We start from the raw sequence: 19,587 nt of genomic DNA, 5'->3' as shown, positions 1-19,587 counted from the left end.
GAACCGGAGGGGGTAAAAATGGAAATGCGGAGAATGGCTGGGAGACCACTGTGGTAATTCATCCGGAGCGCACTGGTAGTCTGGACAAGGGGCGAATAAGTGAGAATGGAGTGAAGCAGATATTCAGGATATGTTGTAGAAGTCACACTGACAAGGGCGCAGTGACTCATCACAGATCTGGACACGGAGGGAAAAGAGGTATCAAAAACAACCCTAAGGTCCTCGAATGAGGAAGAAGAGAGGTGATGGTGCAATTTACTGAAACTGAGAGCACCAGAGGAAAGAGGTGGGTCTAGATCTAGGTTTTGTGGATCTCGAAGCTCATGTTTTGCTGAAGGCAAAAATACCCATATGAACACAATGTTAAGGGCCCCACCCTGGGCACAGTGGGTAAATCTACCAGTGCTAGGAAGGGATTAGGTTTCGGGGTAATGAGCATGTGTTCAAGTTTCGACACACTAGGCTTGAAGCAATTATGAAAAAAAGGTTTGGGGTTTAAACTTAGGAGACCATATCATTTGATCTGATGGAATTTTAATAAGTTTCAGTAGCTTCACAAGTGGCATGTTCACATTGGGTGGCAGGTGTCTGAAGTGCTTACTGTGTACGTTTGGCACTGGCCTACAATTTTGAGCAGGTAATCCATTTTTACAGATATTTTGAAATTAACAATGACTTGTTTCATACAAATAGAGTTCTAGAATATGAAATAGTTTAAAAAGACAGAATATTCATGATACTATTACAACTAAATTTCTAACAACCATGAATTCATGTTGGCCAAGTAAAAGGAATTTAGCAACAGATTTTGATAATTATTAAAAATGATCATGAAACTAAAGAAGGAATATATAAACATGGAAGATAATCAGAGAAACACTCATTAGCTTTCATTTATTAATGAAAAGTTAATGGTTTTATATTGCTTACATGATTATTTTGGAGGTTTTCCAGCAATGATGAATCACTAAATGTTTTTTCATCTCCAAACTGTGAGTTCTGCCTAAAAGGAAAAAAATGAAGCAAACTTGGTTCATTTATACAAGCCCATTGATCTATTTGTAACTTACTTTTAAAATAAATCATTGTGCCTGAAAACCCCTTAAATATAATTTAGCTTGCATTTCTAGATGAGACATCACAGATTTCATGACTGAATCATAAAATATTTTCCAACATTCAAAATGTGAAAGCCTTTGCAGTGTAATGAAAAATAGTACTTTACAGTTTATTTTCTGGGAGTAAAATTATGTTGTAGTCACCTGAAGTTTTAAAAAATTAATTCAAAAATGTAACAAAACTGCTAAAATACCTGAAGCTGAATTTTTCCACTTCTATAACTTTACTAAGTTCTAAGAATTTTGAGAATTAACAGAGTTATTATAAAAATATTAATTCTTTTACTTTAGCCATGAGAAATCTTTATTTGAAATGACTGATACTACATGATTATCATATGAAACATAAAAATATGAATCAACTGTTTTCTTATTTTATCAGCATCTATCACTAACAAATACCTGATATAGTTACATACATAGCACATTTATTCTGTATATGTATATAAGAAGAACAAACCATAAATGTGTATGGGGTTTTGTGTTGTGGCTGTCTTCAGATCAGCAAACATGAACTTTATATGAAACAAATCGAGTCAGAATGACCTCTATAACCAGGCTACTACTAATCTCATGGCCTTGCAATTTAATATCAGTGTTGAGATTCAAAGGAAAGACAAGGAATATTTAAGAGGAAATGTCTAACTCCAAGGGTATACTTTTTAATGTTCAGTGAAAGTATATAGAACTAAACGTCTGTGCACAGAAGGAAATTTCAGAATCCCTGGAGAAAAAAAATTGTGTTAATACTAAATAATTATAATCCAGAAAGCTTTAGATCACAATTTTTAAAGGTTACAAAGAATACTACTAATGCCCATGTGCTAAATAAACTAGTTTATTATTCAGGGCTCCATAAAAATCTCCCTATTATTAAAACATATTCATTAATGAGTCTTAGTTATACTTTCCCACCTCTTTGTTAGATAAATTGAAATGTCAAGGAATATTCACAGTCACATCTTTCATGTGCAGATCTATTTTTCTTCTAAAGAATTCCAGACTAAAAGCCTTTATAAATCTGAAGATATATCTTCTTAATCTTGCCAGTAATTCTTTCATTTCATTAATCACAGTCACCACAACTGACACAACTTGCAAATGTAGTTATAAACAACTAGGGACCTTAGGTATGCAATTGCAATATTTACACGCACATCCTTCCCTTTATTCACTAATGAAGACTTCTAACAGGGGTGATGCTAAGTAACTCTTCTCCCAGAAAGTGGCATCCTTTCCCAGATCATAACAACATCTGCTAATCACACAGCCCAGGTTAGACAGCTCAGGCATGGAGCTCTCTCCACTCGTCTCCAAAATCTCACAAAATGTTCGCCTTTAGTAAAAGCAAACAGATAAAATTAGGAAGCTCATTGCAAAATAAGAATCAACTGCATTAAATGTAAAATAGTTTAAACTGTTAGCTGATAACTATACGAATTTGCAAGCTGCTCACACATAAAAGTGCAAGTCAACATGCACATTTTGTTAAAATTTTCCATAGGCGTTTTCAAGTGACACTTTGCTTCACCAGGAGACTAAGAAATTGCGGGGTTTTGCAAAAAGTAATAAGGCAGGAGTGTAATGCTGAGGTAAGAAGAAAGATGGGCAGTTACACCCACAATGTGTAATTTGCAGCTTCTTGCAGCCTGATTTCAAAGCTATTACACTGTAAATAATTATTCCTGATCAACCAAAAATGAAGAATACCCACAGCAATAAAAGTTGAGAAAATTCAGAATTTTATGAATAAATATAAATTAGAATAAATATGGCTTAGTCAGTATCAGTTAATTTCGTATATGACAGTATTATGAAATCATATCAACAAGAGGGTCATCAGAAAAAAAAGTTCAATCCATACTGTTAATTTTAGACCAATGGATGAATGACTTACTAAATGTATTAAAGAGATAAGAAAATTCAAAAAATAACTTAGGAGTAGAAAAGGCCTGAGTATAATACATAAATCAGAAAACAAAACAAATAGATAAATCTGATTGCATAAAGCTAAAACATTTCTGCACAGCAAAAACTACTGCAAGCAAAATCAAAAGCCAAATGACAAACTGGGAAAAAAGTATTTCCAACACATATAATGAAGGTTAATTTCCATAAAATAAAAAGAACTCAATACAATTTCTAAAAAGGGATACTGGCAATTTCTTTCAAAATTTAAAACGCATGTAATCCTTTGATCCAAACATTCCAGTTCGAGAAATTTATACTATCTAGTGCAAAATACTGTATGTACAAATTCTTTCTTTTCAGCACATTTTTAATAGCAAAAGATTAAAAATAACCCAAGATTTTATCAGGGTTGTTGCTTAAAAAAAATTGTGGTACATCCACATAACAGAACACTAATCAAAAAATGGGAAGCTCTTCATGGAATATGAACAAATCTCCAATATGCACTGTCAAAGGAAAAGCTGGTAAAAAACCCAGTATGTATATAGTACATTTCACTTTCTGTAAAAACATGAGAGAAAAAAATATATGCACATATATGTATCCATGGAGGGATACACCTGAAACTGGTCACACTGGCTGCCTTCAGGAGGGGGAGTGGAGGGTTGAAGACAGGGAAGGAAGGGAAACTTTCCCCTCTTTATCTTCTTTGTATTTGTAACATGTGAATGTATTAGGACTATAAAAACTAAATCAAATTTAAGTTAAAAAAATTAAGAATCAGAACAAAATCCATGTCGGCCACCTGAAATACATCACACATCCTACATAAAAACCAAATGTACACATTATATACATACACATACTACCCACAGCCACACACAGGAAGACAAAGGCAGTGGAACTCGAAAGCACTGTTTTTGGAAAGGATCTGCACTTTCTGCTTTTGAATGGCGCCACTGGTTCTAAGCCAAAATTCCTTAAAGGGAGATTTAATTTTCAGAAATGATTTTGTTATTCAGAGTCAGGTCCACTGAAGTCCAAGAACATGAACAAGTGACTGAATTTAATAATAATATTTTCATTAGACACTGGCTTTGACCAAAGTAATGAGATCTGCTTTTCTGTGTCGTTCAAAGTATTTCTGAGGGCAGGTTCAAAAGAGGAGTTCCAAAAACATTCTAGGAAATAGCTGCTTCACTGGAATAGGGACTACTTTGAAGACTAACGCTAATTTGGATGTGTTAAATCTCATTGCTGTATAGTTGCAGCTGGAACAGTGTTTTGGTGAGCCTAGCTGTTGCAGTAGAATAAAGAAATACCACTCATTCCAAACATAATTGTAGACTAAAATGAAATGGGAAAATAAGAACAAAAAATGGTACTATCCACTGATACTGTGATAATACTAAAAATCACAGTGAAACGACTAAACACAGGACACTTTAAGGTAATCCTCCCAGAGAATTATCCTCATTATCATTTACTCAAAAAACAATGACTGTCAGAACGGAATAATGTGGAACCATATTAAATAGTTAAGAAAAAGTGAAATAATACATTATCTCAGATTTGCCTCAAAGTAATAGTGGGAGGGAGTATAGATGAAACTGGCTTTGAGTACATATTATTGAGCGAGTGAATGAGTACATCTGTCTACTTTTGTTTCTGCTTGAAATTTTCCACCAAAAAATTAGAAAAAGAAAAAAATGATAATAAAATATATAGTTTTGGAAAATAATCATATCTTAGGACCACATGGATGCTGATGATAAGCAGATTTTTTTTTGCATAATCCCCTAAATATTGAAACTATCTGTCTAGAGAATGGTAGATTTTTAATAGAAATGAATTAACTTGCAAGGTTATATGTCAGCAATAATAAGAAAATCATATCAATTCTGGAGTAAGTGGCTACTGGTTAGGAAATGATTTCATCTCTGTAAACTATTTATATTAATAGATTAAGCGAGTAGAGCTACCGTCATCACACAATTATTTTTAATGTCAAGAGAGTGCTTTTGAAAGTGTTACTATGTTATAGGTTTGCCTTCAAATTTGACTAAATGTAAATATGGTAAATAATCTACATACACTTAAGTGTTAAACATCATGTGTTTTTTTAACTTGGTATTTTTGTGGCAAATATGGTGCAAGCAGGGTAGTGAAATAGATAGTACGTGTCACAGGTCTTACATGGGGAACTGAATGAACTTCACATTGAAAGGTGAAGCTGCTGACGGTCAGACAAGAATAAACATCCAGATCCTGGATTTATAGCATCATCTGCACTCTCCAGTGGCATGAAGATATGGCCAGCTGCCTGGAGCATAGGATTCAACCAGGACCACACTTTTGATCTTGGTTTCATTGGCAACATGAAACCAACTGGATCAGATTGGGCAGATGCCAGACTTAGGACTGTACAAAGTTTTGTCCGCTCCTCCACCCCATGTTAACTCTTCTCAAGTCAGTCAATTAAATTTTACTTGCTCTTGCTACCTTCACAAAACAAGAAAGAAGAGACACTCTTTAAAGCTCCTTAACATCTATGGGGAGTTATATAACCAGCACCTATGTTATAAGGAGGCTGAGTGAGGTTTTAACTCTGTCTCCCACATTTACTGGTTGTATACTTAGGGGCAAGTTACTTATTAGCTTCTTCGCCTAAATTTCCCCAACTCTAGAATGGTCATGCCAATTACAGCTCCTCAAATACGTCTCAAGGATTAAGCGAGAGATATCAGAGCTAACAGTCTGTGAGTTTACTATGTCCAGATACTATTCTAAGCACTTTAAAAACAGAACTCATTTAATCTTCACAACCTCCCTGTGATGTCTACATTCTTCTAGATGAGGAGAGATTAGGTAGCTGGTTCAAGGGTATCCGGTGGATCAGATGTGAACGTGAGTGGTCAGAATTCGAAGTATGCATGCTTGACAACTCCCCAGGACCCAGGACATGGTAGAAGTTCAGGTACTATCTGTCCCTTCATCTTTACTGCATGAAGGTAACTCTTTGACAGATGGAGAATCCAAGTATATATTTACAATACAGCTCACTTTATTAATAAGTTGGCAAAAGCCTTCCTTAGTGTTTATTTTTAAAAATATTATTAATATCTAAGTTTATACATAACTGCAAGTGGAACTGAACAAATAATTTGTGAAAAAGCTGGCTTTTTAAAATCTGGAGTTACCTAGTTTAGAATATCAAATTTCCCAAAAGGATGTTTTACAAAAAGAACCTATAAACAGACAAAATAGCATCCTCTCCTTCCAACCGTGATAAAAATCATGAAATATCCTACTTTCAATAGAGGTTGTTTAAATGACCCAAGTAAACAACAATTTCTAACATTTCCATCCAATCTTAATAAAAATATGAAGGTCATTTCCTTCTCTTAAGAATATATGAATTATCTTAGAAAGATATGTATTAATTCTATACTCACAAACAGTGTTTCAAATTAACAGAATTACATGAGTTCTACAGAAAAGCAACAAGTAAAAAGATACAGTCAAAATTTTAACTACATTCTCAAAAAATTAGATAAAAGGGAATATCTACATCATTAAATTGAATTATCCACCAAAAGTCAGATGCTCTGACACATTTAAAAAATACTAAAAATTATCCAGTTGTGTGTAGGTATTGAAACATATGACACTCCAAGCAATGAGCTTCAGTGTAATGACTCATCAGTTATCACATGAACCAAACAGCTGCCTCTGTCATTAATTCCAGGTATTATGAGGTTACTGAAAATTATTACCAAATCTCCACTTTATTAAAATCCAAGTTGAAAAATATTGAATGATGTTATTGGATTGCTATGTATATTGGAAATGTAGCTTAATCATAAAATACGTGTAATCTGAAAATAGAAATGTAACTACATAAAAAGCCACATGTTTTCTACAGTTACCAGCATTAAAGGAAACTGTTTTCTGATTATTTCATTTGCCACAAAATCATGATGAATTATCAAAATAAACTTATACTATTCTAAATGAATATGTAAATTGATGACGGGATTTTGAGGTTAGACAAAAAACCCATTAAATATTGAAATTAAGCTCAGTAAATGCCATATTAAATAATTCTAAAATTAATTATATTCCAGTTAACTCTAGTCCTTGCTAGCATAGTCTTCCAACATTTGTTCCAGGCATTTCACTAAAAAATGTTCATTTTTGAGCCTCCAAACAGATTTAGTAAATTAATGAAAAGAAAGGTAAAAGGAAATTTCCACTGCGTGGGCATGTTTTAGTAGCATCTTTCTGTAGCTCTGCAGAGTATGTGAACAGTGGCAGAAGGTGGCAGTGCTGAGCTAAAAAAAAAGAGCATTTCTGGAGCTGGAGCTGAAATCTTAGGTAGTCCCCAGCTCAGGGACTCTCAGTTGATCATTACAGATTTTATTACAGATACATATCTCTATAAAAATCTAGGAAGCCTAAACTTTGAACTTACTGTTTATAAAATGACTAAAGGTTATTCAATAGGAAATCAGAGCTATTCAATGGCTCTTAAGTGATACTTTACAGCATTGTCACCCTACCTGATCAGTCATTTTTCTCAAAAGTAGTGAAATGTGTGTCTAACAAAACAATACAATGCAAACCTTCTAAAGGGATCAATGGGACAGAAAGGTCCATGCTGCTTACCATTCATCAGGAGAGCCACCATAATCCTCAGGGTCAGGGACATGGCTTCAGAAAGCAAGAGGAGGGACAGAAAGAGAGGAAAAGATAATCACAGAAAGGCTGGAAACATAAAAGCATGAATAAGAGAAGTACTGAAAGGTCTTGAAAAAGTTAAGAAAATGAATTTTTAGTTGGTTTTCAAAGAAAGGCAGTTAGTATAAAAGTATGATTATGGTGACTAAGCAGGTTTACAAAATTATTCTTTAATTAGAGAGCCAACTTGCCTCTTCATAATGAAATTTCCTACTTTTATGCAGACAGTTCAGTATTCAGTAGGAAAACCTGAACTTAGTGGTTTAAATTTATGTTAAAGCCGATGGAAAATTAATCACATACTGTATAAGCAGAATAAAGTGTTTTAAGCAAACAGACATGCTCACACCTAAGAACAAACTATCACACTGAAAAAATTTGCCAAGCATATTTTAGAAGTACATTTGATTACTATTACGTGGAAGTCCCCTAAACAGCTTTTTAAAGGACTATGATTAAAAGAACTACATTTTAAAAGATTAACACTTAAAAAGATATTAAAAACTTTTCACTTAAACCATAATACATTAATAAAACAATCTGTTATCTCAAAAAGAAAATATGGGGGGAGGGTATAGCTCAGTGGTAAGAGTGTGTGCTTAGCATGCATGAGATCCTGGGTTCAGTTCCCAGGAACTCCATTAAAATAAAAAAAAACCCTAATTACCACCCCCCCCCAAATGTCAAAAAGAAAACACATTCATCAATACTTTAATTTCATCCATTGGCTCATCTGAGCATTAGGAAAGTTTGATCCATTTATAGCTTTCATTTCAAAGCTAGCCAGTCTTGTATTCTAGTCAGAAATGGCCAATAGTATTTGACAGAGCAGATTTTCTTTCATTTATATATTTATTTGTTAAATTTTTCTTATTATTGTTCAAAAATTTTCCAGGTTTACTGAGATATCATTGACATACAACAAGTGCAAGTTTAAGGTGTACAACATGATAATTTGATATATACCTGTATATACTGTAAAGTGATTTCCGTCACAGCTTTAGCTAACACCCCATCTGTCACCTATCATTTCTCTCTTGTGGTGCGAACATTTAAGATCTGCTCTCTCAGCAGCTAGAACAGATTCTCTAATCTCCCATTTCTTTCATTATATATGACCATGGGATAGTTCTTCTTTAAATTAATTAGATATAGGTAGAGTTTAAAAAATGCAGAGTTCAGTACAAATGTGAAGTCATTGTCTTTGACAGATATACAATAATCTTCACTGAAAACTGGTGGGACCCTTTCACTTCCTCAGTGTCCTCTACTCTCTTTGTCCTTTCACCAAACTGGCCAAGACACGAGCCTCATCATCCCAAGGCACCTCCAGAGCATCAATGTGTCTCTGGTGCAGTATCTACTACCTTCGCTCCCATCACAGTGGAGGCAGTCCCCTTACCCACTGTTCTCTCTTCTACCAAAGGACTTTTTTGGATGCTTGAGAGGAAGGGCTAAGCAAGGCTTGGTGGGCTGGACTCCTAGAAAAGGCAACAGCCTCTTGCCAAGCTCTGTCGGAAACTGGCTGCAGCCCAGCGTTCTAGGCAATCACTCCTCAGCAACCTCAAGACTTAGGGTGGTCCCTGAACTAGACCCGGAGAGGGTCTGGTGCTACCCAAGCAAAAGCACTATGTCAAGGTTCTGCCAAGCTGCACTGCTGTTGTACAGCAGCCCTGGATCTCACACTGGAAGAGCGACTGGTGTTTCTCAAATCATGCAGTACAAAAGCCTCAGAGCCCAAGGCCCAGGGTCCCTCTTTCCAGCGGTGGTCCAGCCCTGGAAGATGCTGGGTTATGAGCGGCAGGTGACCCACACACCTGTTACTTACCTTGACTGCATGAGTTTCCCCAAGATCACTGCTCCAGCAGCTCTGGTGTGGATGCTCTGTCTGGTTATTTGCCTTTATGTGTCAGTGCTGTTATACATGCTTGGTAAGTTCTTTATTTAATCAAACTCATGCTTGGATCTCAGTCTTCAGCATCACTTTCTCAAGGAGCAGTCCCTGATCTCCCTGATTAGATCAACCCAAGCTGGCCATCAGTCACAGACTCCCATAGACCTTTGTACTACGTTATGATTTTTTGTCTGTGTGATTATTTAATTACATCTATTAACCCCCAATTAGACTATAAACTGTAAGAGGATGGAAGCCATGTGAACTTTTGCTGGTCATTAAATCCCAACCATCTAACAAAGTGCTACATACATAGAAAGAGATGAACATTTGTTGAGGCACGTGAATAAAGAATGAATGGCGTTTACGCAGCTTTACCCACCAGGCATGGCGAGCAGTAAGATGTGCTTGTTGGTTACAATACAGACCTTGGGGCAAAGTATTTAGATAATTGTTAGTTTTCTCATGGTTAATCTCTTCTTAAGGTTAAAGAAGTTACTGATCCTTTCAGCAAACATATTGCTAAACAAAATATTGTCAAGTGAAACTACCCATATACTGTTTTCATGTATAAATAAAAATTGGTTTTAAGAGCATTCAGTTTTTACTTAAAAGGAAAATGTCAAGGAAATGTTTTAAATACTGATTAAATCACCTCTCCATATAAAAAGTATTTTTTAATTTGCTTAACAGAATTTTTTTTAACTTTAGAGACTGTACCCAGGTCATCAGCTGATTTTAATACTAAGATCTAAATTATCGACAAAGACAGTACTTAGATTATAGCCCAGAATATTCACTGTATTGAGAATTCTGGCCACCGAACATAAAGGCCTCCTTACCTATTCCTGGTATTCAAGCAGCCTGTGAGAAAACTGAATTATTCCCCACAGGAAGAAATTTGCTGAAATGATACTTTAGTAAATGTTTAACAGTAGAATTTCTATTTTGTTTAATTGAAATACAGTCAGTTACAACGTGTCAGTTTCTGGTGTACAGCACAATGTCCCAGTTATGCATACACATACATATATACGTTTTCATATTCTTTAGAATTTCTAGTTTGTAGTAAGTTAAATTTACAAATGTGACATCATAATTTATTTACATGTGACTGAAAAAAAAATCTAATGAAACAACCTAATCAGTTTAAGCATGGTGGCATTTTTGACAAAGTTGATCTCTACAAAATAATCATCACTGCTAAGTATGTGCAAATCTTTTTATTTCATTGCCCATCATGAATCTAATTTGGGGCCAATGTTATATGAAATGAGAGAGAACTCACTAAGATTAAATTCTGGAGCATTGTTTTAAGTGTTAACTATTTCCTTCCTACAAACCTGTGGAATTGACAGAACTAGGCAGACTGTACTACCAAGAGACTTCAAGTCTTGTCCTTGGAACTGAAAAAGACAACAGAACTCATCTTTGACTCTATCTAGGTTAAAAGGAGGCTTTATTTTCTTAAAAATGTTTAAGAAGTATCAGCTCTGAAACCATAACTCCAAAGGCATTTGTTAGTATGTGAAAGTTTGTGTTATTCCCATTGTTTTGTCATATTCTGAGGAGGTAACCACCGTCCTTTCTTCTGCTGGAGGGGGAAGTAAACGTATGTAATAGTTCCCCACATTAAACAAGTGCTAAACACTGCTCCTGGGCGAATGAGACAGGAAAACACGCTATGTCCCCTTCTCTGGGTTCCTAAAGCTCAGGAGTGTCCAGAGGAAATTCTCTCAGAAAGGTGGTTTTCAGGAATTACTTAATTCCACCAAACTCTGCAGGTAAAAGTAACAGCCATGAGTCTCTCCTATTGTAAACACCTGAGTAGTCTGAAGTCTCATAGTTTGTCCAGAGCCTTCGTATAGCAACTGCTCTCTACAATGCTGGCATTCCAACTGCCCATCAGGAATAAAAACTGATAGAAACTCCATCAGGATTAAGGATCCTAAACACACATACACAACTTACTGGAAGTGGTTCAACAACTAGCTTCACTCAACAAGGCTCTTGGTATACTTGAAAACATGACACATTATCCAAAAAGGATATTTCACAGTTAAAAATTGCAAATAAAAAAATAAATTTCTAAACATGTTAGAAGTTTATATTTGGAAAAGAATCTCGGAGATCGTCTGGTCTCATCAGCCTCATTTTAAAGAGCTTGGAATATCGCAAAGGGAATTTTCTAAGGTCATATGGTGAATTAATGACAAAGCCAGGACTAGAACTCATGTTTTAAAGAGATATCATTCTTCTCAAGAGGAAATTTGTTTCACTGGAAACTTAATCTAAATGATGACAATACTTAACTCCTAAAATTACTTTAATATTTACCAATCTTAAACCCACTCTATCATAATATATAATACATAATTGTTAATGACAATATCACCAAAAGACACGGGAAGAACACTGCGTTTTAGAACTATTGCCTGTGTTTAAGGACTTATTTCAAGAAGAAAAAACCTTACAAAAAGTAAAAGAAAAGAATGCCTAGATATCATTCTAGCTTTCTGTTCTGGCAAGTTCACAATCAATAATTGATAATTTGAAGAGCTTGCTTATTCAACTGGAAACTGGACAAAGTAAAAAAAGGATGTCAATTACCAAACAGATTCCCTCCAAAAATAACTTACGAATGAATGCAGATTTTGTGTAAAAACAGACATCACCATGAATCTGTCAGCAAGTATAATATAACAAAATCTAGAATCACAATAGACCTTTCTGTCTCTCATCTGGGATAACTGTGGATTGAATATCGCAAAATGTCAAAGAGTGTGGCCGTACCCCTCCTACCCCAGCAACCGACAAAACAAAGAGGTCTGCAGCAGCTGGGGGGTGGGGGGAAGAAGAGAGGGAGGCCTCTTTCATCTAAGGGAATCAGGAGGTCTTCAGATAAAAGAGGGAAGACGCAAAATGGCATGCAGCCCTGGACACAGTAGGCATGCTTGTTAAATTCACAGCCTGCCCTTACAGTGTCAAAAAGCCATTACGTCAAGTGTCTTTCTAGCTTCATTTACACACATAGCTTGAAGTCATTTTTAGTCACACGGTCTGCTAACCCAAAGAAAGGAGTGTCAGCCTCCATCTATTTCTCTTTGTAGACCCCGTGTACAGGGGTAAAACCACATGCTTTGAGAATTTTTTTAACCAACTGGTTATTTATTTATAATTTTAACTATAGGCATTTTCATAACAACTCAATACCCCATTTTTATACTAGCTTACTGCTTAGAGACAGAGTATGAGTGTGGAAGGGGTGGGTGCAAGCCAGAAAAACCAAAAGCAAGTGCCCTTGCTTGCATGGCTAAGATGTCAGTATTTACCACTTGTACATCAAGACAGTTGGAAACTGTGATAATAGGCCAAGGTCAAGCAACCAGGAGGATGTTTCCTCTTTTGATCACGCCTTTTTAGGAAACGTAGAAATTCATTTTCTCAAGTTACCCTAATAAAGTATTTCAGAAAGAAGGTTTCTGAACAGGTTAGGCAAGCATACCTGGAAGTAAGAAAAAATGGGTGCTCAGCAAGCACCTTCTAAAGGAGATTAAGAGACCAATAAACGTATTTGGTGATAGTCATTATCCCCCAGATTTAAGAGTTTTGTGTCCCTCCCTCCTTCCCGTCATCAGAAATCTAGCTTGCCCTGTGACTGCAAAAAGGAGAGATGATAAAAAGAAAAAGCAAACCCAAGGAATAACTGTCAGAGAAACAACCATATTTTAACCTGAAAACTGCCCAGGGACGCACTGCATGTTCCTCCCTCAGACAGGACTGTACCCTAACTTTATGGCAATGGAGAGGGGAGAGTATTTGTACTTTATTACCAGAGTCAGACGGAGTCCTTCAGCAACTCTAAACACCTAAAAATTATGGGGCAGGGCCCCTATCTTACTGTAAATTCCAAATGAAAAACAATACCAAACTATAAAACACAAAATATATAAGTATGCTAAAATTATAACTGCCTTTTAGCTTGGAAAAAAAACCCTCCGATAATCAGAACTCCCAAAATTGTTTCAAACTGTTAGCAAGAGTTAAATGTGTGTATCATACTCTGATTCAGGGAAGAACACTCACCCATAAGCAACTCCAGCGATGGTGCACTTCTTAAACTGCATTACATTGCACGTCAAAGTCCCAGTTTTGTCAGAAAATATGTACTTTACCTAAAAAAAGGTTTAAAATTTCTCATTAAAATTACAGAGGTCTTTTAAAGCCAGTCTTTTATAGAAGAGGGGGAAAAACCCTTACATTATTTGCTTTAGCAATTTTGTTACATTGTAGGGGAACAATGAAGCTATTAACTGACTACTCTCTGCACATCATTAAGAAATATTTTCAACTATTTCTCTCAGTATTTCAGCAATTACATACTAACATTAAAGGCTATCAAGATAATAGAAAAGCTATCGGTCATAGGTAGAAATCTGCCGTAACATGGTGTGAATATCCACTAGAGAGTGCCACTGCAGCTACCTAACACGTGTAGGGCACTACAACGTCTATAAGCACCCTCAGCATAACTAACAATTACAAGACTGGCGATAGCTTGTGATTAAAATTAACTTCACACAACATCTGAATTGGTAAGAAAAAGGATAATGCTGGCTTAAATGCTTTTCGAAGAGTAAGAATTATTAGCAAACGGCAATGGTACAAAAAAAGAAGAATCTTTTCTCAGCTAGTCTGTATAAATGAATTACAAATATACATCTGTGTGTGAATATGGTATAAATTATAAATCTGAAATTCCTGTTTGATTTACACAACTTCATTGATCAGCTTTTAACTTTTACTTCCTTCTTAGTCAAAAGCTATAAACAATTTTAATACTGTGAGTTTATAACTCCAAAACAGCCAATACTTAACATACCAATCAGATTATATACCAAAGGACATTCTTATTCTGAGAGCAAAATATGCATTAAATAATGTTCATTTACTAAAAATGAAAGTTGATAGTTAGGTCCTAACATGTATTTATATCAATCATTTAAAAATGGAAAATTAGGAGCTGTCAATTCATCTGAAGTTGCCATATACGGCAGAAATTACACCAAATAGGACTTGCAATTCAACATATCAATAAGAAATTTAGTTTACCTGGCCAAGTTCCTCGTTTAGATTAGATGTTCGAGCCATAGCAGCAGTGTCTGTGGGTTCATAGTGCATGTCAAGATCCTTAAAAAAAAAAAAAAAAAAAGACAAGAACTCATTCAATACAATTGGTAGTAAGAGACTGAGCACAATTTTATTTAACTGGTGAGCTATGTAACACTCTCATCTCTTGCCGTCCCCACACTATTTCAGCTGATTTCCTAAAACAGTACTCAATACAGAATATCACATTTCACAATAAGGGGAGAACTATATGGTAGTTAGAGCATGTGTCTGGAATCAGGCAATCCTGGTTTACTATCATTGAACCATTTCCTAAATATGTGACCTATTATAAGGATTAAATAAGATAATGTATGTGTAGTGCTTCCTACAGTGTCTGACACAAGGCTTAATGTGAGCTAAAATAATAGCAACAAGACATTGCTCAAATAATTAAGACTATAAATCCCTTGAAAAATTACCTAAGTGATTCCATCTTGTTATACTTTCTTGGCCAAGTTTCTTTCTTTTTTATTTTTTTCTTCAAATTGAAGTACAGTCAGTGACAATGTGTCAGTCTCTGGTGTAAAGCATAATGTCCCAGTCATACATATACATACATACATTTTCATATTCTTTTCCATTAAAGGTTATTACAAGATATTGGATACAGTTCCCTGTGCTATATAGAAGAAATTTGTTTTTTAAATCTGTTTTTATATATAGTAGTTAATATTTGCAAATCCGCAACTCCCAAATTTATCCCTTCCCACCCCATTTCCCCCAGTAACCACTGGCCAAGTTTTTTACATTGTATATACATGAAAGCAAAGAACATTTTACTGACAAGCCAGGGTTTACTGATTTTCACATGTCAAATGAAAAGCCCAGATCTGATCTATCCTACATCTGTATTTCAGATGGAGCAACATCAGTTCTGGAATAGGCTTTTGAGTTGTAAGAGCCATGTATTAAAGAGGGACAGTAAACAAGTGGGCAATATTTAGGGAGAAGCGATGGGACTGGGGACTAAGTTGGAATCATGTCACATAAAGAATGAAACGAGATGAGGGACTTCAGTTGGGGGTGGGGATATGACAGAATAGGCATGAGAGCCAAGTGCAAATGCTTTGCAGGGCTGTCATTTGGAAACAAGATTAGACATTTTCATAAAAGATCTATTTGGGAAGAACCAGAATCAAAGGGAGGCAGTTACTAATCTCATTTCCACACAAGGAAGAAGCTACCTCGTAAGGGATGCTCTGTCAGGAATGTTAGAAAAATCTTTGTACGTTAGAAAGACAATTGAAAAGCATAAGCCTACTGGGTTCATCCAACACTAAAATTATATAATTATTTTAAGCAAATATTACTTTTGAAAATCCAAATAAAAATATTAAGTGACAGACCAGCTATTCGATTTTCCTAATGAGTTGCCTTATTATTTCTGCGAGTTGAAAACCTTCAATGAGTTTTAATTGTACTTATAACAAACAAACTTTATTAGATATTTTTTTTCAGCAACAAATCTCCTGCATGAAATGAGCTATGCCTGCAGCTCATTTTGGATTTCCAAGTTATACTGATGTTTTACCAATGAATTAAGAGATTGATGGTTGAGGTGGACCATTTACCATGGGAAGACAATGAATGGTTGTGAAAGTAGCTTATTTTAAAAAATCCTAACATTGTTCATATTGAAAGACTTCTAAATAATTAAAAAATCAAAAGATAATGCCGAAAATGCCTCAAAATAAAAGGCAAAATTAAAGTTTCTGGCAGATTAGGTCTAAAGATTCATTTACATAAATTCATTAATTTTAACTTTGGTAAAAATAACTGACATTTAAATGAAGAGTAACATTCTATAAATAAAACATTCAGGAAACAGATGTCTAGCACACTCTTATGGGATTAAAAAAATTTTAAGAAAAAAATTAAGAAGAAAAATTCAAGCATAGCTGAAATTGTTTACAGTGTGGAAAAGCAAACTACACAGATGTATAAAACATGACAGACAGCCTGGTTGTTACAAATATCAAGTACAGTGTTATTTCCATAGTGCTCAATTGTTTATGAAGCTGTCTGCTATGCAGTGAGAGTCCTTTGATCTATGTAACAACAGTGAGATGCAGGTAAAGCATGTTTTATTATTCCCTTGTGATTACCCACAAAAATAAGCCTAAAAGAAATCAAGTGGTTTGGCAAAGTTCACACAGCTAGTAAATTATAAAATGAGGACTAAAATCCAGGTATTTTAACTCCTAACCCCATGGCTCTTCTTTTCCCCAAGACCAGTATGTAACTAAAAATAGGTTTCCTCAACTCCAGACCTCTTTTCCCCAGCATGTCTGGTCTGTAAACCTGTGTGAGTCTGAGATAAGAGACTCTGTGACGATTTTCACACGTCACATAGATTTGCTTTTATTATATTAGGCTCAAAAATATTTTGAAATACTGCCTTGGAGTCAATAAAAGGTAAGATATAATTAAGATTTTTTTTTCCTGAATGATCAAAAGACTCTATCAGGAAAAAACACAAAAATGTTTGTTTAGTGTAATGAAAAACAATAGTAATTCATATTTACCCAATTTATGAAGTATGCTTGAGTAAATTTCACCACTTCTAATGTAACCAACAAACTGATAGGAATGAGATTGTTGAACAGGATGATGAAGGTCAAGAAATTCAGTCCAAAATTATTAGCACCACCATCTGTTGGGGGAGGTAGGAATAAAATCATTTACAGTTTCATATTTTATTTGCATTGGCCAGAACTTCAGTATAACAAGAACTTTCCATACTACATAGTTAAGTCTAGAAAGTTTGGGAGGAACACTGTGCTGATAACATATTCCTATTTTCAAGTACATTCTCCAAGATGGAATAGCATTATTTGTGCTACAAATGTTGTTAATTCTATTGACTGCATAATGGCACTAAAAAGTGAAAGTACTAACAAATATTTCAAACCTGTTCCAAACATGAAGTTTAGAGATTTTAGAGATAGGACTGATGGTCTACAGATGTAAAATCTCAACTGGGTAGAATCACTTTTATATCAATTTTTGAAAAACATTTCCAATTTAAACTATGTCTTAAAAGCAAACAAAACAATGGCAGCAAAACCAACACAAATAGCAAAAACAACAACAGGGCTGAACCCTAGGTAAATTTAGCCAGAGGTAAATTATATTCTTCCTCTTTAATAATGTAACTAAAACCGCTATCCCAGATAAACTGTAAAGTATACGAAGAAACAAAAGGATGGCAGTCTTAACAATGCTGAATTGAAATGTTCAATGTTGAACAGCAAAACAATGACTGTTAATATAAAAAAAAAAACCCTGGAATAACTGCAAAGCTAAAGCACTAAAATTAAAATACAACTGAAAAAATCAATTTTGCTATAAAACTTCACTAGAATTTGCTTCTGTACTCTTGGAAATTAAGTATTTATTGGTTTAGTGCTCATCAAAAGGAAGTATAAACTTATTTCCCAGAAATACTCAGTAATAAGATAAATGTTCCAAAAGGAAATTATTTAACAGCACTTTCCCTAAGACAAGACTGTTAACACAGAATACACAGCATTCACGAGTTCAAATGAAAGTACATCCAATTTAAACATTTTAGCAACATGTAAAATAGTTTTAGGTTCTTCAAATATAAGTATTAAACCTGCTTTCTTTACCAGATAGCTATACAACTAGTGTGTTAAAATATTTTAAAAGAATAAATTAACAAAATTAAAATAACATTAATAACATTTTATACTACTTTGGTGTGCTCATTGTATTTTTAGGGATTCTAACATTTTACTTTCTTTTACAGGAAATTACATCAAAAAATAAAGTTTAAATGCCCGGTTATCTTGGCAACAAGGTTTTCTTTTCAGAAACAGGAAATTCCAAGATCAGTTGTGAAACAAATATGTGTTTTAATGGAAGAAGAAATAAGTATAATAAGCACTTTAATGCTCACAGTTTAGATTGAGATACCAGTCCTTTCCAGAATGCCTTCGATTCCAAATGGCTGAGCCCACAGAACAGACAAGAGACATGGCAATCAAGATACAAAATAAAATCAAAATTTGTACATTTGTAATCCGTTCTACATTTGAGAGTTTAAGTGGTGGACTTGTTGAATTCTGTAAAAAGAAACAAAAGATGACTAATAAGACAAGTGTTCAAATGATTTAGTAATGTATATCCAGTATTTTGGTGATGATAACAAAGTAACTCACAACTCAAAATCTAGACATGAGTCAAGACATGAAAATTATATGGAAAATAATCACAGACGTAAAAGCTGTCAAAGGTTAACCACTTCTTTTTCTAAAGGCCACTATACCACCCAATCCTTTTTCTAGGATGTAAAACAATAAGAAAGAAGGAAATACTATTCCTTTTATAGACATAGCTTTTGCGTGGTGGCAGGTAAGATGAACAATGCATTTATTACTAGACTACGTAAGCAAACAGGGTAGATTAAAGAAAGCATCCAGTATCTCAGCTCCAGAAGAGAGGCAGAGAAGGTGACCTGGGCACCCACAGCCAGAGACCTGGAAATTCCAAACTATGAAGGCAACCTTTCCGGGATCTCTTGTTTCCAGATTTCTGGTGACATTTTGTATTTGTTTTACTAAACACAGCAGCAGTCTAAGTAGTGCTGGCTATAAAGAATAGGAGTCTACTCATCTGTATTTAATGATAAAAATGATTATGCCAGATCTGCGCTAACCAAGGCATCCACAGGACAGGAAATTCAATGTCAAAGTCAATATAAAATGATAATTCAGAGAATTCATAGAA

At 34.8% G+C, this 19,587-nt stretch overlaps 1 protein-coding gene across 2 annotated transcripts in view; it reads right to left on the bottom strand.

Annotated features, from left to right (window-relative positions):
- ATP8A1 (ATPase phospholipid transporting 8A1) overlaps positions 1–19,587 on the bottom strand; it is a 215,409-nt gene that overhangs the window by 123,360 nt on the left and 72,462 nt on the right. For both annotated transcript variants that reach the window (XM_006209780.4, XM_072944648.1), the window contains exons 11-15: positions 18,758–18,923; positions 17,361–17,488; positions 14,776–14,853; positions 13,750–13,838; positions 931–1,003 (exon numbers count right to left, since the gene is read on the bottom strand). In XM_006209780.4, coding sequence (XP_006209842.1) covers positions 931–1,003; positions 13,750–13,838; positions 14,776–14,853; positions 17,361–17,488; positions 18,758–18,923 — 534 coding nt within the window. The remainder of the gene's footprint in view (positions 1–930; positions 1,004–13,749; positions 13,839–14,775; positions 14,854–17,360; positions 17,489–18,757; positions 18,924–19,587) is intronic.

The sequence above is a fragment of the Vicugna pacos genome, chromosome 2, assembly GCF_048564905.1.
Source record: "Vicugna pacos chromosome 2, VicPac4, whole genome shotgun sequence".
NCBI classification, from domain to species: Eukaryota; Metazoa; Chordata; class Mammalia; order Artiodactyla; family Camelidae; genus Vicugna; species Vicugna pacos.
This window is presented reverse-complemented; position numbering and strand designations above follow the sequence as displayed.